The 27,833-nt window shown below is 45.9% G+C and overlaps 1 protein-coding gene across 1 annotated transcript in view; it reads right to left on the bottom strand.

The window, feature by feature from the left end:
• Positions 1–4,985: 4,985 nt before the first annotated feature.
• ITIH5 (inter-alpha-trypsin inhibitor heavy chain 5) overlaps positions 4,986–27,833 on the bottom strand; it is a 74,665-nt gene continuing 51,817 nt past the window's right edge. Inside the window, exons 8-14 of the mRNA XM_081047464.1 lie at positions 20,716–20,884; positions 18,666–18,975; positions 14,708–15,264; positions 12,118–12,171; positions 10,073–10,189; positions 7,827–8,204; positions 4,986–6,748 (exon numbers count right to left, since the gene is read on the bottom strand). Coding sequence (XP_080903590.1) covers positions 6,450–6,748; positions 7,827–8,204; positions 10,073–10,189; positions 12,118–12,171; positions 14,708–15,264; positions 18,666–18,975; positions 20,716–20,884 — 1,884 coding nt within the window. The 3' untranslated portion in view covers positions 4,986–6,449. The remainder of the gene's footprint in view (positions 6,749–7,826; positions 8,205–10,072; positions 10,190–12,117; positions 12,172–14,707; positions 15,265–18,665; positions 18,976–20,715; positions 20,885–27,833) is intronic.

Raw genomic sequence — 27,833 nt, 5'->3', positions numbered from 1 at the left:
GCTTCTTCTGCAGTATTTCATGTGAGCTTTCAGAATAGAAACTGGATTTCAGCATTCTGTAACATTTCTAGAGCTTATGTTACTTTTGTGACTAAAAGATCCTAGCAATGTGAGGTCGACTTCCAGTAGGAAACTTAACAGGATGAAAAAGTGTGTGTGTGCCAATCACACAGTCACTCACACTCAGGCATCTGGAGTATTGTATTTCCTGTGTTGTCTGTATTTCTAATAAAATTTATTTGTAAAAAGCATACTAAAATGTATTTATAATGAATTTTGAAAGAAATTATTTGATTGACATGTCAACAAACTTAGTGCATGTGATTTGTCATCTTATATAACTAGGAATTCCCAGTGAGCAATCAGGATATTGGCTTTCTCTTACACAAACACAGCTGTTGTTTTGAGAAAATAACACAGAGAATGTTCAGGAAGCATGATGTGTCAATAAAAATTAACTTTGAGTTGGCCTATGAAATGTACCCAACACATGTACACGTGCACGCATGTGCACATGTGCACACACACACATTTCCACCTTTATTTGCAACAATCAGAATAGAAAAGGACTGTGCTGGGATTTCTTCCTATCTCCCCAGATCCCAAATTCCAAATACTTACAATAAAAATATAGACACTTTGGAGACAGAAGGCTTGCTTTTATTCTTGTGTTTTAGGTGATGCCAAAGTAACTAAAAGGAAGTGTCCTAAGATGAGAAGTCAACACTGCAGACTTTAGTGTTTAGATTCTAGACCATCTACACAGGGCCAGATGATGGAGTCATGAAGTGGACGAGGTCTTTAAGGAAGAATGAGCAGTGGAAAGCATAGAGGACCAAGGATGAACTTTAGGGTAAGTCCACAGGTTGGTAGGAGGAAAGAAATTCAGCAAAAGAGATGAGGGGGAATACATTTAAATCCCCCAAAAAAGTAAAGGGATCAGTATTTTAGAAGAGAGAGAGGCCAACAGAGCCTTGCAGTAGCCAGACCTCAGGAATCATAACTTGACGTCTGAGATACAGTTCCACTAACGTGAACACAGAAGCTGGATATGATGAGTTAAGCAACTGACTGAAAAAGAAAAATGAGGGTTCAAATACCAACGACTACAGCAAGCCTGACACAGAAATAAGAGAACACAGAAGCCTAAGGGAGCCCGAGCAGGGACAATCCTCTCAGACCAGAGGAGACTTCTGAATGACATTTGAAACCAAGAGGGAAGGATCTGGTAGGGAAATGAGAGTCTGGAGATTCTAGGAAGAAAAGGAATAACTGAGGCAACTGCCAGAGGAAGTGAGAAGGGAGAGGATCCGGAATGAAGGTAGACGGGTACAGATGGAACGAAGGGAGTATGAGGAGAATAGCACCATGACGAGAGAGTTGGAGTGAACAAGGGAACTCCCCCTGCAGTTTTCTCAGCAAAACAGAAGGTGACTTCCTGTGGAAAGCTGGAGGCCGAGGTGGTCTAGAAAGCTGCGGAAAGTGGCAGGCATTGAGGCCAATGCACCTCAAGGAAGACACGTGGCTGAATGCCTGTGGGAGCCCTGTGGAGCTCCGTGACTTTCCCTAGGCAGTTTTCGTATCTCAGGAGTGGGAGTAAAGGAAGCAGGTGATGGAGACAGATCTGGGACAGGGTCAAAGGGAAGAGGAACCTGGGATTCAGCAAGCTTTCTCCACTGTGGGTTCTCAGTAACCCCAAAATGAACAGGGCAAGGAGACCGCTTCAGTATGGAAGATGTTCCCAGCTGCTTCACATTATTAGAAGAAAACATTTCGCGTGGTTGTCTCTGTCTATGCTCTTCTTCCTTGCAGCTTAGAACGCTCCACCTTCGGAATGGTTCCCAATTTCCTTCCTACCTCCATAGTCATGCCTCCTCCTTACTCAGGTAACAACCCTCTTCCCAGTTCTCTTACAGGATTTCCCTCTGTTTCAGTCTTTGCGTTCATTCCATCTCCTGCTCTAAACACATGACCTTTGAATGTCTTCCTCTCAATCCCAGTTCTGGAACACTGACTGCATCTCGAAATAACTCGAGTCACTGAATGAATCCTTTTGCACTTGTTACTCGGAAGTTCAGGAACTATCTTCATCTGCAGGCAGAAGGGAAAGATCACAGGATCTGAGAAGATATCTCGTCCAGTGCCTTTGTGTTAGAGATGAGGAAGCTTCAGCCCAGAGAGGTTGACTGTGTGCCCTTGAGATCAGGCATTTGCTTGCTTTGAACACAGCGTCCCGGTGACGGCTCACCGTCCTTTGTGTCTGGCTCGATTCTAATCAGGTGCTGCTCCATTCAGAATCTGAGCAAGATCCGGCAGGACCACCCTGGTGGGCGTGGGAACAGTAAGATCACAAGCTAAAGATGCCCCTCGAGGAGGAAAAGTGACCTTGAGCCAAACGGAAGTTCTGAGCAAGATGATGGCCAGTGAGTGCAAATCAGTGACCCAAAAAAAAAAGGCAATCAAAATTTTGGGATGCCAGGGTCCCAGAGAATAAGGGACTGGGAGGTTTAAGACCTCTCATATTTGACAGTTTTATCAAAGGTCAGGAATGGCTGCTGCATATTTGCTGTTCCATAGAATAATTTGTGTTGTTTTAACATTATTCTTCCAATGTCACTCACCACTCCGTTTACATATATTTTTATGTAATTCAGGAATTCCTAAAAATAAGCAGCGCAATTAGAATCATCAAGTTTTATTCTCTCTAGCTTTAATTCCATGTTCCCTCAAAACATAAACATGCCAATATGTTGTTTGCTTTTAGACGTCACTCTACAAATTTTTGTTTAAGAAAAATGTCTCTTGAATGTGAACTATCTCGTACCCTACTTATGCTTTTAAACCGACTAAAATAAATATTTGAACTTACATTTCTAAGTATTTGCTTAGCCGTGTTATTGTATTTGCTATTTATTTTACCTGGGTCATGTTCTTCTGATTCCAAGAGTCCTCCATATTTAATAACAGCATTGTTTGTATACATTCTGTGTAGCTCAAAGGAATCCAAATAATTCATGTTTTGATTAAGTGTCTTGGTCATCTCAGGCTGCTATAGCAAGAATGCCATAGACTGGGTGGCTTAACAACAAGCATTCATATCTCACAGTTCTGAAAGTTGGAAGTCCAAGATCAAGGTGCCAGCAGATTTGGTGCATAGTGAGGGCCCACTTCCTGGTTCCTAGATGGTGTCTTCTCGCTGTGACCTCACATAGTGGAGCAGAGGGAGATCATTTCTCTTGTATCTCTTCTTATAAGGGCACTAATCCATCATAGGGGCTCCACCTTCAAGACCTCATCCTCTCCCAAAGGCCCCACCTCTTAATGTCATCACACTGTGGATTTAGGCTTCAGCACATGTATTTTTTGGGGGATTGGAGAGACAAAAACATTCCTTCCATAGCATTCAGTTTAGCCAAGCGATAAATTTAAAGAAATAAATCTTGTCTCTGATTCACCTATGAAGATCAGTGATTCAATGAAAGTTTAATGCTACGCCTGACAGAAACAAAGGGGTGTTCTTCTCAGTTCCTGGTGCCTGCCTCACAGCTCAGCTGCAGTGGGGGTCAAGATGGTCTAATGGTTTATCTTCCCAAACACCCACACCCTGGAGCCTGAAGCAGTAAATCGTTGAAAAGTCAAATAGAAGAAGATAAAGTGCCTAGCATGGGCGGGTTGAGAACATTCAGTCCATTTTATCTGGGGAACATGAAACTTTAAATTAGGAGACCCTTAAAGATGACCCATAGACGGCTTTCTTTTTTAGATGCCGGAGGGGATGGGAACCCAGACATGCAGACTTTGAAGATCCGAACTGGTCAATTGTTAGGACTCTATGATGATAACATGAGATTTATCTCCTCTAATTGCAACATATTTCTCAATCTCATTCAACTCTTTGCTTAATTACCTCCTCCCCACCAATTTAAAAATTCTCAAGGAAAACAAAAGATTGCCCAAATGGTGAAATTGTGTCAAAGCTAACAAAAGAAGTTCTGGAGGTTCATCCTGGCCCTGTTCTAAGTCTTCTATACAATGTGGGAAAAATCACTTGACTGCACTCTGCCTCAGTTTCCTCACCTGAGAATTCCTCCTTTCCCCTGCACTGACTTTAAAAGAGCTTGCTATTCACAACATACATTCCAACAGAAAATACTATATTTTTCAACCAAATTAAAAGGCTCTACGTATAACACGGGTGTGGAGTTTTGGGGTCCCAGATATCCCTCTCTGGCCAAAACAGAAAATTTAACGGTAGATACCTTTAGCGAGAAACATAGATGTATAACTGAAGAGAGGGAGAAAGAAAAGTGAGATTTGTCTACAATAAAAACTTTAAAATAAAAGCTCAACCTCAATACTTAAAAAAAAAGTTTTTTTGATGGGTAGCTTACTGGAATATTCTCCTATGCTCGTAGAAAAGCCGTAGTAACTGGGAAGGCCTGGCGGTAGCCTCCTCTCTGCAGCTACCTTCAACTGCTAACACGGCGGGCTGGCCTCTGGGCTCAGGGAGACCTACCCAGCTGGCACCGAGATTATACAACAGGGACGTCCCCGTGGAGCCTGACCAGGCACTGGCTGGCTGGGACTCACGCTCCTCCTCTGAACTCTGAGCTCTGAAATATGGAGCATCTGTCAGTCTGGGCAGGTGTCTTCACACCTCTGGCACGAAAACTGACAGCTAATTTGAAAGGATGGGAGTCAAAACTGACACAGCTGGAAGGCCGTGGTCTGGTGGGCTCACAGTGGACAGAGACCGAGACGCTGAGACAGGCCAGAAAATCCCGGCACTAATTTCATCTCTGAAGCTGCCTGGTCCGACAGGAACACGTGGAGGTTGTCCGGCTGCTCAGATGGTTCCCACGGGAGGGTAAGTAAAATAAACAATTGTTGTAACTCTGATTCCCCTCCAAGTGCTAAGTATGCGTCCATATTTCATGAAAGTGTGCTCTGGAGTCGCTCCCGACTGGGAAAAACCTCCAGTGCAGCCAGCACAAAAGCCTTTATTTCACTCAGCCTCACATCAAAATACTCTATTTCTCTGACTCAAATCTTTCTTTCTTTGCCGTTTGACTCAAGTGCCCTGCGTCCATCTGCATCCTGACTATGCCCCTTATTCGGTGAGCATCAGGCTTACGGAACCTCGGTGGTCCTGAAAAGACCAAACAGAACAAGAGTGGGAACTGGCGAGGAGGATGGGAAAGGAGGCTGCAATGCCATCAGCAGCCTCACGTCCCCCTGATAATAAGGATGGGCTGCCCAGAGAGGGTCCACAAGGAGAAGGGTGATAGTCACTGACTTTTGACTTTTGAAGACCCCTCTCCATGATTTTAATCTTTCTCTACTGGGACCAGATCTGTCCAATGTCTAGAACCAGAGCCCTTCAGTCATGCTGATTTCCTGGCTTTGCCTATTTGAGGTATGGGAAGGCTTCTTAGACTCCGTGAGCATGTCCGCACTTCCTGCCCAGAACATGCAGACTCCTATGGGTAGCTGACGGCCGCACCCTGGGCTGTGTCTACCTCCCAAGTCCGGAACTGCAAGAACCCGGTTTATCACCTCCTGGAGGACTGTGAGCACAGAGGCCCACAATTATGATGAAGGCTGAACCTACTAAAAGCTTCGCCATTCAATGGGCCGACTCTTCAGCCACGACAGGCCAGTAAAACACATCCACGTGGGGCTGTCCTGTTTATTAAAAGCACTTAGCTTACTGGAAAAATAAGAGACTCTCCATTGGCAAAGTCAAGTGGTTTACAAAGCCCACTGGAAAGACATGGGGAGCTAGGATATAGATTTTCTATTTTCAATCAATTTTTTTAAACATAAAAATGGAAACTAATTTTCAAGGGCAAGCTATCACAGCAGAAGAAAGTCCTCTCCCAAGCAAAGATTTAATGGCTTACAGTGATCAAATCTACATGCTATTTGCATGACCTGTGGTCTGGGCTCCATCAGAAGGTCGCCTCAAGCAGAGGCTGGCCACACTTCTGGAGGACACAGCAGTACTATGAGGACAAATTCCTAAGCATTTACAAGGCGGAAAGCAGCGTGCCCAAACGTGGCCATTTCTGCAGAAAAAACAAACTTGGTGGCAACCATCCTTCATCAGAGTGACTTTATGGTAGGCTTTGAGATGGACAAGCCAGTTGGTACAAGATACAGACTTCTTGCTTTCAACTATGACCTTCCCACCTTGGTGCTACCACCTTTCTCTATCGTACATAAGGAAGGGGACACAGGAGGAGGAAGCAGAGGAAATAACATCTCATTCCAGCTTCCTGACCCTACCCTTTGCTCAAGCAGACATCACGTCTACAGGCCACCAGGGGTAGGCCGCAGGTTGCAGCCAACTGCCAAGAGACGAGGCACGTGCCAGTGACAAGAACCACACCATGGTGTCCCCAAAGGCCATTTCCCTGTCATGCACTCTTACGTTAAGGCTGCTAGTGTCAGAGTCCCCTGGATATTCCCAGGCCGAATGTAGTCTCTGAGTCAAAAGGATGGGCTGCCAGGTAATCCTTGTATTCGCCGTCGAGCAGCTGGGTGGCGTTCCGTGCAAACCAGCAATCTATCTGCTCCTCCCCATTGTAGATTTTCCTCTGTTTCCAGACCACAGGGACCTGGTGCCCTTTCACCTTCAGGACAGTCTCAGAAGCCCCACCTGCCTTGCGGAGTGGAGGACTAGTAGCGTTCTTGCTGGGCCTGGCAGGCTCCCCTGTGAGTCTGGCATCCTGGTTCAGGAACTGACCTGAGAGGACAAGAAAAGCAACAGGTCTAAGTCATGTGCAAGGCCACACTGTGTTGAAAAAAAAAAAAACCAGCTTACCAGCAAATGCACATGTGGCACCCAGAGAAGGGGGATTAATGATGTGAGTGGCAGGAGGGTTTTTAATTGAAAGGCTTGGGTGCTTCCCAGAAGGCACCCAGGCCTTTCCCAGCATCAGCGACAGAATGCACTGTTTTGGCAGGTCTGGAGAGGGGAGACCCGAGACTTTATAGGTAGTGGTCCCCACAGCTGGAAGCTGTCCACTTGCTAACACTGGAAAGCTGCCTCCCCAGCAAATAAAGATAACCACAGTCTGCCACTGAGTTAGGAGGACAAGCAGGTGGGGATGATAAACAGGGAAGAAGGGTCAGCCTTCCTTTCCTTCCTCCCCAGTCAAACGTCCTCTCGTATTATACAGTTAGTGTGTTGTACTGGGCTGAGGGTACAGCAAGCACTGGCTTCAGTTCGTTCTTGAGACACGTAATTGCATTCTGCAGGTCAAGCGAGGGCACTGCTAGGGCCAAGGAATCCTGGTCTGCGGCTGTGAGAGGGAGCTCGCGCTTGGCAGGCAGGTGCTGCAGAAGCACGTCCATCTCAAGTGCCAGGAAATCCTGCTTTCTAAACTGAGCCCTGGCAGCGGCCAGCTCTTAACTTGTGGGCAAGGGGCCCACACGAAATTTCACGTCAAACAGAGCCAGCCTGAGAGAATAGCCTGATGTCACGGCAACAGGGGTGACCCCTGGAAGGGACACCATCTCATGCCGGGTGCAGGGCTGTGGTCTGCCCTTTCTTTGTATCTTCTTGCTAAGAGTAAGGAACCAGACCTTGAGAGGATTACTCCCCATTTCTCTGCTCGCTTTCCCAGAAAGCCGTGAGAATTAGCCTCTAAAGCCCATTCCTATTCTAGAAAGTCACCAGGAGGCAAGAAATACAATTTCCATGATATGTATAAAGACCACACTGCCATAGCATTTCTCAGCCAAGCTGAAGCTGTCAGCAACATCAGCCTTCCTCCGGGAGCCGACCCCTCCCCTCTGGCCCACGAAGGGCAGCTGCGTACCTAACAGTCCATGGCAGTTGCCGGAAAGGCCTTTGCTGCTGGAGATGTAGAAGCCCAGGTGGTCTCGCTGGTAGGGGGCTGGCTTCTTGTAGAGGTGAATGAGGATAACAAAGGCCACGGTGCCCTGGATGGTGACGGTGACGTTGGCATTGGCGGACACTGACACCTCCAGGCCTCGACACCCCACCACCACGCTCTGGTTGCAGGGGAGGACCAGCCTGTCCCCACCATCCAAGATGACTCTGCGCGGTGTGACCTCCAGGTACGACCTCTCGGGCTTGTTGACCAAGATGGTGATGGTACGGAAGTAAGTACGCTGCTTCTTGTGGCCGTTGGGGGGAGCCGGGGCCCCAATTAACTCTCCGTTCACTGTCACACCTCAAAGGCAGAGGGGAAGAGAGCGGGGGTTAGAAAAACCATCCCCACTTTCATGCTAAAGGCATCCCATCAGAATTCCCTTCCTTCTCTGGCCTTATCTTTGTATTTCTTGCATCGTGAACTTTGGCAAGTGGAGGCCCCTCAGTGCCTATGAGTGAATTTCTTCCCCATGTTGAACCAGCATCTCAGGATGGCGGAAGGACGATGCAGCATTGGGTCAATATACCACCAAAAGGGTTCCCGTGTTTGTTTGCATGCATTCTCGGGTTTCATTCTGATTGTAGGGACCAAGACTCATATTCCTTATCTACCTAATCTGAGCACGTGGTATAACGCAAAGGTTAGAATTGTGTTGAGTCCAAAAACTCAAGTTCTTCCAGCTTCTAGGTGCGCTTCCCTGGGCACGTCACGGTAAAACACTGAGCCTCAGTGTCCTCATCTGTCAGATGGGGGTAAGAAACCTAACAGGACCGTCGTGAGGCTCCCGGGAGGTGGCATGCATGTAAGCTTTTGATGGCCAGCAAACAGAACTTTCTTTTTTCCTTCACCGTCATGAATACAATGACAGCTTTTCTAGACCTGAGTGTCGCCTGTGAGCCAGGCCCCTGGGGAACCATGCTGTCTGGACAGGTGGCGATCCCATGTGAGATGTTTGGGATTGAATTGGGTGATGACCATGAAGTGTATTTTGCTCTCAGAGGAACTTGCAGTAAAAAAATACCTGTTATATAATTAACTCTTGTTTTCTCTGCTTGGGGGTACTCTTCCTCTACAGCGTCACTAGCAACTTCTTGGACATTCTAGGGGAAAACTGCCTTCCCTGGGACAAGGGGTCAGGGAAAGGAGGAACCCCAGAATGAATGGAGGTCAGGTAGTCCCGCCTCCAGGCTCCAAGCACCTTCCACTGAGCAGACGCCACACTGAACACAGAAATGATGGAACAGTGCCAACGGGGGTGGGAAACTCCAGGGTGGGGGAGAGTTAGGCCCCTAGCTCACTCCTGGGCCCTTTGAGTCACACATAAATTGAGATTTAGCTCTAAAACTAGGAAGCCCCACAGGACAGCAAGGAGGGAAATCAGCCTGGGATCAAACATTACATAATGACATCACCCGTGTCACCCAGCCATGGGACCCTCTGTCACCTAGCTCTCCAAAAAACTCATTTCCTCAGAACTGAGAAGTACCAGAATGTCCACTGCAAAGCTTGTCGTCATAAAGTCTGGCTGTGTGGCTATCCACATGGCCCTCCCTGAGGCACTGTTACCTGCATGTAACTCGAGAAGCTTTTCATATACCAACCCCTTTTACGCCGCGGTCCCTCTATGGAACAAAGGGGATCGAAGCCCTTCCTACATCCGTGTGCTGTGCACACAGAGCTCAGTAATTGACATCCGGCCTTAACATCTCAATCATCAAGAAACAGAGAGAGATGAGTTGAGAACATCCCACCATCATCACAGTTTTTGAATGGAAATACATAACAACAATAATTATCGTGAATTTATGCAGCACGTGTGCGTTTACAAAACAGCTTCCTGTCCATTATTTAATTTGGTCTCTATAATAGCCTGGTGCGGCCGGCAGAGCGAGGATCACCATCTCTGTTTTACACGGGAGATAGCAGAAGCTCCCGCGTCAAGTCTCCAAGGCCACATAATGAGTTAAGTCAGAGAGCAGGGTTTCCTGCGCACATATTCCTGCTTCCAAGCCCAGCACGCAGTCTGCTTCCTTTAATTAACCATTGACGATCCTCGCTGAGCACCTATGACGTGCCCCCTTACATACCTGGATATCCAGCCTAGGAAGAGAGGAAATAGAATACGCACCTCGCTCTTGCCAGGGGCCACCATGCCAGGCAGGACTTACCAGAGTCTGAGTGATCAGAGACCAGCCTTAGGATGTCCCCGGGCTGCCCATCGATGTTGAAGCAGACAGTGAGCTTATTCAAGGCGAAATCCACAACAAAATGCGGGTCTCCATCCGCTGGCAGGGCAGAAAAATAACAGGAGAGAAAGAGAAAGAAAAGACATTTATTGGGTTCCGTACTCTTCTATTTTCTCACAAATTATTTATTTTATCCTGTCCATGACCCTGAATGTGTAAATGATGAAGATGACCGGGAGGTGAAGTGACTCACCCAAGTGACACAGTTAGGACGTGGTAAAGTGAATATTTGAACTTGGGTCCTCTAAATTCAAATATAATGCTCTTATTATCACACTTGGCCAAACACAGACAACTAAGCTTTGAGAGGTAAGCCAGGCACAGAAAGGAACGAGGGACCACCACCACCCCCCACTATTACTGAGTCCACATTCTTCAATTTCCCACGTGGCCTCCCCCAATTCTTTCCTCCTTGACTGCCCAAGTGTAGAGGTATAGGTGAGAACCCTCCCTCTCCTGTGGCCACACTGCATGGCACTAAGGACATTCAAAGTGCCAGATGTCACAACCCTTACGTGGCAGGAGTAATGACCAAGCCCAATGTAGGGCTGATGACACGTGAAGGACACAGGAGCTTAGGCAGGACCATCAGCGATGACATTGCAGGTCCCTCCTCTGGGTCATACTGACTTTCTTTCTCTCCAATTTTTGTCCACAGAGGAGACCACAACATTTAGCTGGTCTCGTTCCTGGCCATTTTCTTCCTTTTCACCTTGGGTAGGATGGACAGCCCTGTCTCTTATTGTGCAGACAAAATGTTTCCTGAGAGTCTACATCAATTCTCTTCTCTCAGAAGACTGGGGAGTTCGTTTCTCTCAAACTTATGCACCAAACACAACGTGGTTCTGAATACCTCTCTACTTGATGTTCATACATGTATGTATATGCATTATATATGGCAGGGAGTGTGAGGCAGAAGGTCAAGACTGACCGCCAAGCAAATTAATGACCATGGTGACATTGCCGAAAACCCTTTCTGCCTCACCATGACTCAGAAGGGCCCTTGAAAGAGCCTGGCTGATCTCTCTGTGAAGTGCCTCAGGCACCTTGTGAATGGCAACACAGAAAGAAATAGAAGTACTGGTCTTCTGTAAACGAAAGAAATGATACCGATAGGAGATAATACTCCTGGGCCACATTCTTGGCACGCTCTAGGTATGAATATAACTGGGGGCCAGTTCTCCGAGAGTTTCCTGGGCTCAAACCACATCAAATCTCCCAAATCCCTTTCCAAGAAGAGACATTGCTTGCTCCAAAAAAGAGAGGCGTGGTCTGAAAGTCGTCACGCCACGCAGAGTCCATGAGGAAGGTTTTCTTGCATTCCATAAGCATGTATAGGTTCCAAGGAATCACGTTCTCTCCATTGAAGACTGTATGTTTCCTATTCCCACAGCTAATCGCCAGGATGTCCCTGGCTTTAGGAGCAGGCACGTCCAACACACCAGCAGCAAGACTTACAAAGGACATATGTATATTTGAAGACTTCAGCCCAGGCCTGGTGTTATCATTCATCCGCATTTTTATCATAATCCCAGGAAGCTGGCCAAAGGAAATTTTATGGTATTTTTTATCTGTTCTTTCCTCTAAAGTCAAGGATTAAAAATTATATATGATAATTTTTATAAAACCTGCATGGAACCCCAGGAGCTGGAAGCATATATACTTCAGATCTCTAAAACAAATGTCTTTGTGACTCAGTAATTATGAGAACATGCTTCTGCTGCCTGTTTTTCAGGGGCTGCTGCCAGGCTCCCGGGGATGGTGCTACCCACGGTGTTTATGTCATGGTTTAATGATGATCCACGTTCTCAGAGCTGCCCCACGCTGCTGTAGGGGGCTCAGTAAATATAGGTCCCAGTGTCATGTTTCTGTGAGCTGGTATTTTAACTGGCTTCAGGGAATTCCTGATTGCCCACTTTCTAAACATCTAAACTCTCAAATCACACAAACCATGCTCTTTTCTTTACCTGATGTCTTGGAGACTTTAATTCTTGGGTTGTATGGTTTCTTGAGAGCTGGTCCTAGAAAGGAGAAGGATGAAGACAACTACTGTTATTCATGAAAGAGGGTGAAGAGACAGGTATAGAGAGGAGAGGGTTGAGATCAGTAAAATGTAGCTTTCAGATATCTTGGGGGAAACTTGAAAACATCTTTTTTAAAGAAGGAGCTTGGCCTCACAACACACAATTGAAGGTGTAGCGTGCGTAGGCTTATTTTATACTTGTATAAATTAGACACTATCCTTCTTCTCTGTGATTTCTGTGTATATAATAGGGGGACTATTCCATCAGACATAAGGTATAGTTATGGGAGGAGGGGGGGAAAGTAGACTTGTTTGCTGGGTCCAGAGTTTGAGATCTGCAAGATGAAAAAGTTCTGGAGATGTTTCACAGTACGAACATACTTAACAGTACTGAATCGTACTCTTAAAATGGTTACGATGGTGAATTGTATCTTATATGGGTTGTTTTTGTTTTTTGGTTTTTTTACCATAATTAAAAAAAACCCTGAAAACTGCAAAAATGTAAAACATATATTGTTATAGTCCCATGTCTGTAGCTTTGTGTGTGTGAACCCAATTCCTAAAGCAGCAGGCAGAAATAATCAATTAAAGAATAACCTAAACGTAAATTAATGTTAAAAAATAAATATCTTATTTCAAACTGTTGGTATTAACAAGATCACGTTCTTCTTCAGATGTTTGCTGCTCTCAGAAATTAAAGATGGAAGTATCTGAATGTGTCTCAGAGCCTGTCTTCTTTACACAGGTCCCTGGCCAGCAGGACACGGGCAGAGTCAGGCACACTATGGTGGAGAAGCAACTTCTCAGTTTAGACGGTTACTCTGAGGAGCCTTGGGGAGTGGCAGCTGCCACAGACACTAACATTTAAATTTCCCCCCTTCTTGCACCTCCCCCTCCTACTCTGGTTCAAGCCATTGTTTTCCAATCTAGTTGTGTAGGACACAGGCCCCTGGCCCGTGCTGGCAGTCGGTCACCAGGGGGATTGCCGGTTGTCAGTCGGTTGGCAGCTCTCGCCAGTTGCCACCACTCATGCTGGCCACCACCACGTCAGCCCTTGCTCACCTCTGGCTGCTCACGGCAGCCCAGCTCCAGGGAGAGCCATTGTTCATAATCTTATCTGTGGAGGGCGCAGCTCACTGGCCCATGTGGGAATCAAACCAGCGACCTCGGCGTTAGGTGCACAGTGCTCCAACCACCTGAGCCACCGAGCTGGCCCTAAAATTTAGATTTAAAATCCATCCAAGCTTCAGAACAAGAAAGATTGTCCTGAGTATTAACTGATGCTTCTGGAAAATTCTATCCCAAACAACTCTTTTGAGCAATCAGTTGGGTTCCTCATATGGCTTTTTCATAGCGTCACGTGACCTGCTTTTCATCAGAACTAAAATTGTACTGGTTTTGCCCAGACAAGCTCCACTCTTTCTAAAAAGAAAACAAAAACAAAACAAAATAACAACAAAAAAACCCTAACATAACATTTTTAACCTCCACATCAAGGTCTGAACTTTTCAATAGATTTCTAGTTCTGCACTCCTAAGGGGAGAGGATACCTAACATTTGTAGAACATTCATATGTGCCAAAGACTTAACACATTTACTCCTTGCAACAGTTCTTCTCAGAAGTTATTATTATTGCCATTTTACAGATAATGGAATAGAGGCTCAAAGAGGTTCAGAAATCTGCCCCGAGCCATACAACTGGTCAGGAGGTTTGGTGAGCTGAAGCTCAGCTCTGTCCAGATCCTAATGTGTGCTTTCTCCACCATGCCCAGGTGCTTCTGTGTTTAAAGTGTGAGGAATACATAAAACAGCATTTGTAGGCCCCGGGTTAACATCAATTCCCTCTCCTTAGGAGATGTGAACTTGACAGGAATTTAATAAAAATGTTACACATAAAAAAACATGCTGTTTTCCACAAACATATATTACTGAGAATAAAATCCTCTGCTTTGGTTGAACTACTTTTCCTTTCCTTTTCCTGTTCTCGTTGCTAAGAATTCCACCATCAAAATGGCGCTGAGACAGATAGTGACGGTTTCTGTTTAGATGCTGAGTGCTAAATATGCAACGGGTGAATTCTCTCAACAATCCAGAACTTGGTCATCACCTATGTTCTCAGGAAAATAAAATCTAGCATGCACATCAAATGACATGACTCCAAAGTACTTAAACATATGGAAAGGCAGTTAAAAAAAGAAATCTTTGTTTATTAATTTGTTTATCTCCAGTAATGCCTGGCGCGTGTTGCACAGTCAGTACTGATGATTGATGAATAGACTGACTTCACTGGGCAACATTTCTGAGACAACTGCCACCTCTTCTAATTTCTCCGCAGAGATGCCAGTGTTAATAAAACAAAGCCAATAATTGAATGCACTCTGTGAAAACTAGGAGCTGTATGTAGAATTGTTGTTTATAAACATTACAGCACAGCAAACTAAAACGGGCTACTGCTGAGATGACCTTGGCCTGAGAAGGAGGTAGAAAGGCTATGTTAGGCCCCTCACACTCGGCCATCACCGGAGTTTCATTACCTGGCTGCAGATTGGAGCCTTGCAGGCTCTGCATCACTGTTTCAGGCCCTGTGGCAGCAGACATGCCATAGGGGTCCTCCAGCTTCTTCAGCTGCAGTGGTTTCTTCAGCTTTATGGAGGTGAACGGGGTGAGGAAGTGAGAGTTCACGGCCAGAGCCTGGGCCTTCTGCCTCAGTTGCTCTTTCTCCTGCTCATTGTCACTCTGCAGCCAGGAACTCAACAGCTCCTTCACGGTCAGGTAGCTCCAGAGACGCCTGAGGGGGTTGGAATCCTCCTCTTCGTCACCCTTGGGCCTGGCATTTCCTGTGACGTCATTCTCCGCCTTCTGGGGCTCCACGGGCACGTCTGTCTTCAGCACAACAAATTTCTTACTATTGCTGGCCGTGACTTCCACATGCAATCGATCCATCTTCCTGTCCACCAGCTTCCCAGCAATGATGATCTCTGAGCCGTTGAAGTAGTTAGGGAAGAGGGTTCTGGTGGCCTGCTCCACCAGGCTGGGTGGGTAATCGATGCGGATGTCTGAGAGCAGAGGGGTCCTGATCTCATCGTAGAACCTGAGGCGGAAGAAGAGAGAGAGAGAGAGAGAGAGAGAGTCAGGACCTTGCCCTGACTGCAGGCAGGACAGGTCCTCAACGAATCTGTGGGCTGTTGGAAGGGTGGCTCTGACCTCAGAAGCCATCAAGTCCAACATTTTACCCAGAAGAACATTTCTGATAGGAGGCCATGCAGCTGCAGCTTCAACACCACTGGCAACAGAGAACTCACTGTCTCACAAGGCTTCCTTGTCTCTTTTCAACAGCTCTAATGAGGAAGGAGGAGGCATCTCCTTTTTCTCCTTTTTCTCCAGCAGTTTCCACCCGCTGGATTCAGTGTTGCTTCTGGAGCAGCACAGCATGGATTAAACTAACCCATCTTCAACACTTATCTACTTGACAAACCCTGCTCTAGGCTCCTAGAACTCATCTTTTCACACAGCCTAATGGATCCCTGATTTCATTAACTATTCTTCAGGTGATAGAAGTTCAAGATTCCTTAACCACTCTTGGTAACGTTCCTTGGTACACACCTGTTTCTTGAAGGGCCTCTTAAAACATTTTTCTTAGAAGCAAGCACGTATTACAGATGTGTTTTAACTAGCATGTTATACTTGAGAAATCTGACCTTCACTTTGACACTATGCCTTTGTGTAATGCAGCATTTGCTTGCATTAGCTTTTTTTCCCAGTTATGTTACACGGTTGCTACATTTTGAGTAAAGAGACAATTAAAATCCCTTTTCCAAAGATCTAGAGACCACAGGGTGTGGAGTTAGACCTCCATCTCAGCTGTTTCTTTGCTGTGTGTCTTGAGACACATGACTTAACCTCTTTGAACTTCAATTTCTCCCTCTGTAAAATTGGAATGTTAACAGTAACTATTTTGGTAGACTACGAGCTGTCTTCTCAGACCCACTCTCCTCTTCTGTCATAATAATTGAGTTTTAACTGGGCGCCTGTCCATCCAGCTACAAACTACATTTCTTAGGCCATGTTCTCCCCAATGGAATATGAGCAGAAGTGATATGTGCACCTTCTGTAATGCTTACTCAAAAGAAAATGGCTTGCCCTGGCTTTCTTTTCCTTCCCTCCTTTTAGCGCTGGAATACAGAAGTGACAGTGACCTCATTTCAACCTTGCAGTTAAGAACAACATCTAAGGGGTGCAGAGCAGTAAAGTGGAAGGAACCTGACTGTCACAGAGCGGAACAAATCCTGTCCGACGATTACAGGAGAAAGTCATCTGCAAGGCCACTTAGCCTTTACCTTAATATACCTACTCGTAGAGTTTCTGTGAGGATCACGTGAGACAATGTGTGTAGAAATGCCCGTCATATTGTAAGTTCTTCATAAATGTTGGGAATTGGCGGTATTTCTAGTAGCATGACAGTGCAGTTTTATTTGTTTCAATGTAGTTGCTTTTGCTTATGAACACCTTACGCAATCTCAATTCTGTTAGACAATGCATTAGAGTCTCCCTCTTTGCATGTAGTTTTGAATGATTTTGAAAATGTGGAAAGCTAATCTGTGGTTTGATTTAAATCTTTGACAAAATGCTGAGGGAAAGTGGTGGGTAGCTCCATCCCAAGGACCTATCTTTATTGCCCACCTCAGTGACCTCCAGTTAGATTTATCATTAATGAATGTTCTTTGATTATGGCTATTAAACACCTATAAATCTACCTAAAGCTCACTTTCCTTGTAAGTATTTACTATATAAGGTGTGATAAAAAAAATATGGTGAATGTTTAAGTAAAAACATTTATTACAGTACAAGACATGTTGCCATTAATCCCCCTCAAACACTCCCCCTTGCTTCAAACACACTTATCCCATCATTCTCGCCGCTTTCTGAAGCAGTCCTGGAAGTCCTCTTTTGTGAGTGTGTTTAGTTGTGCTGTTGTGGCTGCCTCGATGTCCTGAATCATTTTGACTTTGGGGAAGAGCCAGAAGTCACACGGTGCCAGATCCAGTGAATAAGGTGGATGAGGACACACTTTAATGTTTTTTATTGGATAGAAATTACCTCACTAGAAGTGATGTGTGTCATGATGGAGAATGATTTATGGCACACTTTAAAACACACTTTCTCAACCATAGCTCACACCCGACTGACTGCCCCGAACAAGTTGAAACTTGTCACACACCGTTACTAAAGTGCGACACGCCGCTTCCCACATTTTAGTGTATGTGCTGCCGAAGTGAGCACCCGCTTCCCATATTGAAGATCCCTGCCTTTCCATTGGATGGCACCCGGCAGCAGCATTCACCTTATTTTGTGATCACAACGAAAAGGCTGTGTCACACATCGCTTCTGGTATATGGCAATTCCTGTCCAATAAAAACATTACGGTGTGTCCTCATCCACCTTATTCACCAGATCTGGCACCGTGTGACTTCTGGCTCTTCCCCAAAGTCAAAATGATCATGAAGGATAAACGTTTTGAATGGATTCAGGACCTTGAGGCAGCCATGGCAGCTCAACTAAAGACACTCACGAAAGAGGATTTTCAGAACTGCTTCAGAAAGTGGCAAGAACGATGGAATAAGTGTGTTTGAAGCAAGGGGGAGTATTTTGAGGGGAATTAATGGCAATGTGTTTTTTAGTGTAATAATCTTTTTTTTTATTTAAACATTCTCCATATTGTTTGGTGGTACCTCGTATATGACACAAAGTGGGTTAAAGCAATAATGCTGAACTGGGAGTCAGCATGTCATTGAATCAACAAAAAAGTCATACCTGATGTTTGGCAACATGATATCTGAGGTAAGGCACTGAACTGAGTTAGAAGACCTAAGTTCTAGTTTCTTCTCTGCCCCCCACCAAAAAAAGAAAAAAAATATATATATATATATATTTATATAGAGAGAGAGATTTATATATATAATCTCTCTCTCTCTCTCTCTCTCTCTCTCTCTCTCTCTCTGTATATATATATATAAAATCAGTGACCAGTGTCAAGTGGTCATTTTGCTTCCAAATAAAGATAAGATCATTTTAACTAGTATTCAGCATGGAAATGACACTACTTCTCCTAGCTAACTCACACAGTGGAATTAGAGTAAATATACCAGAAAGTGCTTTGAAATGTCAAGAAGACAATTATAACCAGAAGAGTTAACTGAACACCTAACACCTGATAGCCATTCTGCCAATACTTCACACAGGTTTTCTCATCAAATTCTGTCAGCTGGCCATAATGCTCACTTTATAGATGAGGAAACATAAAATCTTGCCTAAAGTCACAAAGCAGGGCCAGAACTTGCAGCCAGACTTGCCTGGTTTCAAAACCCATTCTGACGTCACCCACTGTCATGAGTTACCGTTAAGATGCACGCTCGTTTCTGAGTCTCTCGTGAAACCCAACCCTCAACCCCCTTCTGACATCCTCTCCTTGTCCCGAGAAGACCCACAACGGACCCGATGAGCTGTGAGCCCGCGTCATCCTCCTCGTGAACACGCCGGGTGAGGCCACAGTTCTCCAGCGACAGTTTCTCCAGCAGCTTGAAGTCCACGTCATTCCCGATGCCGATGGTGAAGATGCAGATTTGGCCTCGGGCGGCCTCCTTGGTGTTGTTGAGAATCTTGACGGTGTGGGTCTCCCCGACGGTGGGTTTCCCATCCGTCAGGAAGATGATGAGGGACACACTGCGGTCCTCAATGTCGTTGTGGGCCACGTAGTTGTTGAGTAGCCTGATGGCCCTCTGCAGGGCCCCGTTGATGTCTGTGCCTGTGGGACACCAAAACAGGACCGCTCATGCCTTGGCACATGCCTCCTTAACCTGGAAGCACGTCATGGCTACAGATCACTCGGAACCATTCAAGCATGAGTAGGAGTGACATGTGGCGGGGTCGGGGTGCAGAGAGGTCACCTACATATACAGGGTGATTCCAGGTCACACAGCCTGTCTAGAAATTTGGCAAGTGTTTGCTAAGTACTTTAAATATTTTAACTCATTTGATCCTAAGAACAACTCCGTTATTACCCCCATTTTACAGGTGAGGAAACTGAGGCCTAGTGAGATTAAATGACTCATGGATAGGGGACCTGGATTGAAATCCAGGCCATCTGGCTTCGGAATCTATGCTCCCAATCCTGACATGACACTTCTGTGAGAGCAGTGGATTAATTTTCTGTTCACCTGCAGAGTTTGGGACAATGAAGTGCTGAGAAAAAAATAAAACCAGGAAGGTTTCTAAGGTTTAGATTCTAAAAGAACATACATAATGCACGTCAACTGTTTTCTACAGCTTTATCACCCCCCATCACCACCACCACATAACTTGCTAATTGTATGAAGTACCATTAAAATGAATTCAGTGTAATAAGTATTTGTTGAGCATACACTACAAGTCAAGGACTATGCTAGGAACTAGGGGACATACAAAGAGTTTCTTCCCCTCGGGGACTTGACAGCCTTGTCGATTCCCTGTTGTAGATCATCGCTATACTATTAAATCTAATCTTTTATTTCTCCCATCAACCAGTAAAGCAGTTCCCAGACCACACTGCTGTGGAGACTGGTAGGAAATCCCATTGCCAATCAAAGTTTGGTCCAAGCAAGATCAAGTTCCAAACGAAATTCATTTGGGAAATCAGAGCTTTGTCTTGGATAAGAAATAAGGAATAGGTGAAAGATGAAAAATCTCCGAGGGAGGACGACTGAACTGGGGGTTTTATGTTTCCAGAGGACGAAAGCAGAATTAACCAAGAACAACAACTCTGAGAGATGGCGTCTCTGTAAAGGGCCTTTAAGAACGGGAGGAGGGGTCAGGTGCAGGTCTGCTGAACACTTGTCATGTGTCCACTACACTAGTGACCGAGAGAAGGGCAAGAGTAAGACACAGGTCCTGAGCTGGAGGGCCTTACATCTGACACAGTTGGGAGCATTAGCACACTGTTCTGATACTCTAGTTTTCCTAGAGTTCTTTATGACTCTTGTCTCCTGGGCACTCACGTGGACACCCAAGCCAAGTGTGCAAAGACTCAAAGTTCCTCACACTTTCCATCTACGGCATCTCCCAGACCCCCTGGGATTCCTGCTCTGCTCCCGGTGACAACCCTGCAAGGGGACTAAGGCTTCAGTTGTGCAGTTCCACTTGCTGCTTTCTAAGGTGCTAAGACTCAAGCACACAAAACACTGACTCATCTATTTGGCTTTAATTCCCCACCCAAAACATTTTACAAAAGCAGCTTCATTGTTCCGGACCCGTGAGATAAACCAGGAAAGGCTCCAAACCCTATCAGGTATTTTCCCTCATAACTTACTTGACCATCTTCATTCGGGGCCTGGAAGAGGAGAACTTACAGATTTGGTGTTCAGAGAAACATAAGCTTCTGGGAAAGTTCTCAGCTGTTATCGCCTTTCCTGTGATAGCTTCAGCATTCAAATCCTCGCCTCTTGGGGGAAATTAGCTACTCGTTTATAATCACGTCAAAGCTAACGTGAAAAGGAGGACTCATATTTACCTCCGGTGGGCGACATGTGGTGAATATAGACTTTGGCGTCTCTGATATTGTCTGGAGTAACTGACACCAAATGGTCCTTCCACACTTTGATCCGGTTGGAAAATCCAATGATACTGAAATGATCCTGGGATCGGAGGTCGTGGAGAATTGTGAAGAGGGCGTCCTTGGTCTAGGCAGACACAAAACCAAAACAGTCACGTCTGAGCACATTAGTCCACATGTCCCCTGGCTGGGAAACTGCACACCAGGAACGAGCTCAGGGCTCATATGAAGAGCCTACTATGTAAAGGGCACGTGGCTAAATGTCAAGGAACTTTGTCAGCTCACTGAAAAAACTGACATAGCTATGTGACAATTTTATACAAGACACAAGTGAGTGTTTAATACATGAAACGTCGCATGCTTTTGTAAGATGTGGTGTATCAGGCCCCCCATGTCCTCACAATTGCTGTTCTCTTGACTTGAAGTGTTTTTCCCCACTGCCTATGCCCCATTGTTTTCACCCAATAAGCCCCCAGTCATTCTTCGTAACCCAGCTGACGTACAGTATTCTCTATTTGAAACTTTTTCTAAGCCTCCAAAGACAGCTGATCCCTCCTTCCTTTAGACTAGAACAGGCCTCAATACGCTTGTATTATAAAGTGCATACTACTCAGTAATAATTATTTGCTTTAGATCTCTTTCTCTTGGTGTGCTGTGACTCTTTGCAGGAGAACTTCCAATGTACAGGAGGGGCTGGAGAGAAGCTTCGTGAATAAATGAATGAATGAATGAATGAATGAATGAATGAACGAACGGACATTTCACGAATTATAAGATTACAAGTACAAATAGTAAATATCACAGGCCTTTAAAAAGATGGAGAAAACTGTGGGCTGGAGCGACGAGAGAAGGCTTCACAGAGGAGGAGTTTGAGTATGAGGCTTAAGGGAACTTGGAAGACGAGGGAGGACATTCTGAAAAGAAGGTGTGATGGTTCGAGGTAACCCAGGTGAATGTGGAGATGCTGAGGGGACAAGAGGTGAGGATAAAAGACATGACTTGAGGAAAGAAGAAAAAGACCATATGAAACCGCAAACAGGAAGGCTCTAGGAACCTGGACAAGAGCTGCTAAAATAATCGACCATGTATTGTTGTCTCTAAACAGCATTGTTGTTAGACATTTAAAGAGATTCAGCATATGAAGTACGGGAGATTTATTACATAATTGCCACAACAATGACATCTGGTGGCTTTTACAGTGATTAAGAGCACAGACTTGAGAGCTGGCGGTCTGGGTGTGAGCCTCGAGCTGTCCCTTACTCTCTGTGTGGCCCTGGGGCCCTGGGTAGTCTGTCCCATCACTGACTACCTTTCCCCTGTCCCTGTGCCTAAGTTACTATACCAGCAAAAGTAGGACAATAATAGTGCTACCGCATCAGGTTGTCACAAGGATGAAATCGGTGACCACATAGAAAGCACTTAGCACAGGGCCAGCCACACAGTATGTTATATAAGTGTTCACTCTGCCTTTCCAGTGCGGGGAGGAGACAGAGCTAAGGAGAATCAGTAAAGTCTGGAGTAGTGACTGCACAGTGACGTGTGGTAAGAAACTGAACGGTTACCCTGAAAATATTCTGTAGGTCTTCTCCCAGATTCTATGACTCTCTGCCTTTGCTTTATAACCAGCTGCAGATGGGATTGCCCCCTCCCACTGCACCTTCTGCCTCCATCTATGCGAATTAGCCACAGTTTCTTTATCTTTTCCCTTCAGAATGGTCCCTCTTCCTCGCTTTAGTCTTACTTTTCAATCTTGTATTCAGCTGTATTCACTCTAACATCTCAGCGTCCAACCGTTGAATTCCATAGGAACTTCAAAATCCATTAGAAAATGAATCTGGACATATCTACTTTTAAGTCTGTACATTACATTCTTTTAGTAAGCTAAGAGTTTCTCTCCTGAGCAGACAGATGTTCGCGCAACATTCTCCTGGTGGATCCTTACTAAATGAATGGCAGTTGTATCTCATTTTCTCCCATCTCTTCATCCCCAGGTTGAGAAAGCAGTAGAGTTTAATGATGATGATGGCATGGGCAGCTAGCATTCCCTGGGAGCCCTCTACTCCCCAGATCTTATGCCAAGTGCCAGTGTTTTTACACACTCAGGCCATGGACCCATTTAATCTTCACAACCTACAGGACGTAAAGTGATTATTAAAATTCCCATTTTACAGGCAAGACGACTGAGGTGTGAAGGGCTTAAGCATCACGCCCCATGGAAGTCTGGATGAAAACCCAGCAAGTCGGGCTTCAGGGCCAACATTTATACGAGCAGCAGTGGAATCTCAGCGCCAAGATTGCTGGCACTGAGCCTACTCTGAGTTATAACCCTTACAATGTGCAGCTGATTTTGGGACCCCTTCCAGGTCCGTGCATGTTGATGGGCTCTGTTTATTTCTTTGTTTCTTTCACTTCATTTCTGGCAGCAATTAATGGATTCATTTCCTATAACATGCTTGCAGAAAGCATCCGCACAAGGAGGAGAACAATGAACATAGTTCATTAAATCCATCCTCTCATCCTACAGAGGGTTGTCCCATCCCCCCTACCCTTCACCCTCACCCCCAGATCTTCCATGAGAAAAGAATGGCAACGGGAGGCTTATTTTCATTCAGGGTCTAAGATCCCCCCTCTAGTGTCTGCCCTCTCCTTCTGATGCTGGGCCTTTCCTCTTTCCGTCCCATTACTCCTGGTTTTTCAGAGGACAGACACTCTAGCAGCCGAATTTCCTGTCCTCTCTCATCCCCGACTTTCACCCCCAGGAAATGTGTCTAAGAATCTTGCGATAATAAGCAGAATCCACACCCAAAATCTGTCAGCACCATCTGGAAGCCATTTTTAAGTATCTGTAGGCTTTCTACCAAGATGGCGGTTCCTTCCTTCTTGACGCTCTGCTCGCCTATGGTTTTCCTGGCACCAGCCTGGATGCCCTCCTCTCTGACCTGTCCTCCCTCGCTATTGCTGGCACCTCCTTCTCAGCCCACCCTGGGATGCCGACTCAGCCCCCCTCACACGACACACCTCGCCTTAGTGAGTTCATCCAGTCCCGATTACTGGATGGACGACTTCCACACCTTCCTCCTGAGCTCACCGCTCTCACGAGATTCAGACCAGTTCTCCCTGTACGTCCCACAGGCATCTCAGATTCATCGTGTGGAAGATTTGAAGCTTTGCCTTTCTACCCAAACCTTTTCTCCTCTGCTGCTCTCTGTCCTAGAGAATGGCACCTCCAGCCACCCGGTGGTCCAGGCCAGAAACCAGACATTGTGTTGCACCTTCTTCCTCCCCATCTCCCTAAGCCTCGTGCCCTTCAGTCACCCAGTCCTGGCCATTCCACCTCTTTTTGCAAACCCTTGTCTTCCTAAACATCCTCGTGATCATAATCTGCGCTCGACCACCTCTGCCCTGGATTAGCAATAGACATTGTTTTTTTCTTTGATATTTTTTCTTAATATAAAAAAAATATATATTCCTTTAAAAAAAAAGATCAGAATAAAAACATACAAAACTCACAAATGCTCCCCCACCCCCATCTAGAGACAGCCACTTTAGTTCTGGGCTTAGACACCATTTTCCAAGACTGTGCTTCTTACCTCCCCTCCCTCCATTGTTCTCTCTTTTCCTCCACAACATTTACGGAGAGCATGTAATTACATATTTATGCATTTACTTGTCTGTCCAACTCAATTCTACACTTCCGAGTGCAGGAGCTTTTTCCGTTTGCTCACTCTCTATTTCATCCCCAGCAGTGTCTGGCTGCAGAATAGATGCCTGGTGCGTGTTTCCTGAGTAAGTGAACAGTGAATAAGTTGTCTATCTGTCACACTAGCTAGGGCTCTTCAAGGCAGCTGGGCCCTGGCCCTTCCCACCCTCCTAACTTGGTACTTTACACATTGTAGGCTTTCAGTAAATACCTGTTGAATGAGCAAATGAGAGAGAGGTGGGATTCCACTGAGTAAACACAAAGGGACTAAGAGAGACACAGCCCCTATTCTTGAGAATCCACAGCAGACAAGACTAAGAACAGCGATGGAGGAATCATTGAGCTGCCTGATGGATAGTGTTCAAGTGAAAATAAACAAATCTGATATTACAATAAACAGACGTGGATGGAGTGCCCTAAGTGTTGATGCTGATGGCATTAGCCAGCGTGCCGGCAACACCGTGTCTCCTCACCCTTCTGTCCATTTAGAGTCAACACAACCCCAGGGTGAGTATCAGATAGCTCAGTGTCATTGGCTGCCCAAGGGTCTAGACCTCTGAAAAGTTGGAAAGTCCACAGCTGTGAGGCGACAGGAGAACAGCAAGCCGTGGCTGTCCCTGAGACGCCACTGAGAGCCCAGCTCTAAGGCAGACACTTGGAAATAGCCGCACTGCTCCCTGTTGGAGCTCCGAGCTGGCCAGGCACCAAGCGTGCAGGCTTGGACAAGGGGAAGCTCGTCAGAAGGGTGTTGTTTGTTTAGCTGCTGGCATCCTTAAGGATCCTTAAATAGTGTGCCAAAGACCTCCTTTGCTGATATTTCCCCCATTGTGATGGATATTCTGCTGTAGGAATAGTTGTTCAAGCCTCTCCACCCTCCTCCCCTTAGCTCAGCAACTCCAGGTTTCTTATGACCTTGTAAGGCCACAGCTGCAACTTGACCTCACATGAACCAAGGGAAGGCAGACCAGCGGCTCACAGTTGCTCAATTGCCAGTTGCCTTAGGACCTTTTGGGTGGCCTCCCAGCCTTCATCCCAAGGGTCCTGGAGAGAAGCTGCCACTGATGCTTGCAACCACCACCACCCATTAACCCTTCACGGGCTCCTACCCTCTCCTTAGATGGGCCGATGGCCCCAGGAACTCCACGTTCTATAGCAGGCTTACAAGGCAGGCAGAAGGTCAACGTTCAGGTAGAAGAATAAATGTAAGTGGGCTTACGCTGATGTCTCTGCACAGTGTGTTTACATGCTGCAGATGAACAGAAACCAAGTCAAACTTTTTCCAAGAATACAGTCCAGAGAACAGGGTAAGCACGTTCCAGAAAGATTAGAGGAAGCCCAGAAAGGCAGAGAATGTGCAATACAGGTGGTTTGAAGCTTGAACTACCCTGAAGGCCAAGGGGAATCCCATGAGGGGATGAACTACCTCCCCTCCCAAAGGTCCCTCCCAAAACCAGGAGTGTATGATGGTGGCTGGTAGCTCTGCCAGTGCAAACGATGGACTGGGATTGTCACCACCGAGCCCCCAATGCCCTTTCCACCTAACCTGACCTGAAAGAACAGATACTGGATACCCTTAGCATGCCATGTCCCTGGAACTTCTCCCCCTAGCCCCACAGCTCCCCCTAGTGGCCTTGTACTTTGGGAAGAAACCAGCCTGCTGGAGACAAGTAACCCCAACACGCACCACTTGAAGTAATGGTACCCCCAAATGACCTTGCTAATAGGTGACCACAGGAGTCTGTGGAATTGTCTTCCTTGGAGATCTTTCAAAATAGCATATAAAATTTATGATTACATATGTTGCATAGAATTCAATGGAGATGAATATAAGTGGGGGTATGGGTCTGATTAGGAAGGAGGGCTAAATGTATGACGTTGTAAAGCTACATTTGCTCTTTGAGACCATAAGAGCAGCTTCCAGCAAGTTACCATCCTCAGTCATCTTTATGTGGGGACAAGAACAGGGTTGACGTGGGGAGACAGGTTTAGATTACTGTGTCTCACTGCTAGAGGGCAAGCCTATTAGGGAGGGGTTAGTAAATCTTGGGGAGAGAGGGTAATTGGGAAGAGACAGGAAAACCAAACCCTATGCTTAAGTAAAGAAGGATAATTTTCACTTAAGGGCCTAGCTGGGGAGGAAAACAGAATTCTTAAAGAGATCAGCTAGCAAGAGGCCCAGTGGGTATATACCATTCCTGAAAGTACCAAGCCACAGGCAACAAGCATGCAAGCATTCCCCGCCCATCCGAGGAGGGCAGTCTGCAAGCACTGGTCCATATTTGTAATCAGAAGGGACCTTTACAACATTAAGGTTATGTTTGGACGGAAGGATGATAGAAAGGTACACAGATTCAGCTAATAACTGAAAAGGACGTATTTCTTGTACTATTTAGGTAGTGAAGAAGTGCTTTGGCCTGAATGCTGGCACGAGACAAGATTCCTTTTAATCCTGGTGGTTTACAATCACAACGACTAGGGATTATGCTCTGTTTGAAATGATTTTACGGTGATGAATTCCTCTCCTTTGTACTTTCCTTGGGTTATAAGGGGGGAAAGGTATTTCCTTTGAAAACAATGTCTTAGTAGTTAATTCTAGCTCTGCCGTAGGTTTATTATTAAGTATGTCTTTTAATCTCTGTCCATTTAAAGTCTTTCAAGGACAAGGTGGGATATAAACAAATAAAAATAAACCTCTGTTTCAGGTTTTCCATTTATTCAGTAGGGTTGGCCATCCTCGCTAGTGGATTTCAGGAAAGCAAATTCTATAGTCTGCCCAGTGGTGTCTGCAGGAAGAAGCAGAGCTGGGCCCCAGAGATGCAGCCCCCTTTCCATTCTTCACTCACGCTGCCCCTCGTAGCATGATTACCAGGGACGGGAGTATCCAGGAGGCATTTTGGGCCCTGCGTTAAGCTGTACTGAACCAGGGGCTGGGAGCTTCCTCTCCCCCTTTCCTGCAAAATTGAGCCTAAGCAGCTGTGGGCTCTTGGCACAGCCTCCAGGGGGTAAGCGATCCGCTGTGCTAACTACCGTGTCGGGAATGGTGAGGAAACATTTCCCAAGGAGAGAAGCATTGCATAACAAGACCCCCAGAGGGAAACATGAATGGAGCCCACAAAAAACCCAGCTGCCTGCCCATGCCTTGCTACTACTTCCGTCCGGGTACCCATTTGGTGCAGCTTTTCTCAAATATTTCTGCATCTGCGTCAAACCACACTCAAAAGGAACTAACTCTGACACAAAAGGCTTTTGTACCACAAACCCTGAGTTGTTGGGCCTAATACAAGGGAGGCCCATGACATCACAGAAGAAACCCAAGTTCACGAGTATTCGATATTAACCATCCCGTGTTTTCAGCAGAATGGTGGTGCTGTTCCCC

Source organism: Rhinolophus hipposideros (genome assembly GCF_964194185.1).
Source record: "Rhinolophus hipposideros genome assembly, chromosome: 1".
Classification (NCBI taxonomy): Eukaryota; Metazoa; Chordata; class Mammalia; order Chiroptera; family Rhinolophidae; genus Rhinolophus; species Rhinolophus hipposideros.
The sequence above is the reverse complement of the archived record's forward strand: the minus strand, read 5'-3'. Positions and strand labels throughout refer to the sequence as shown.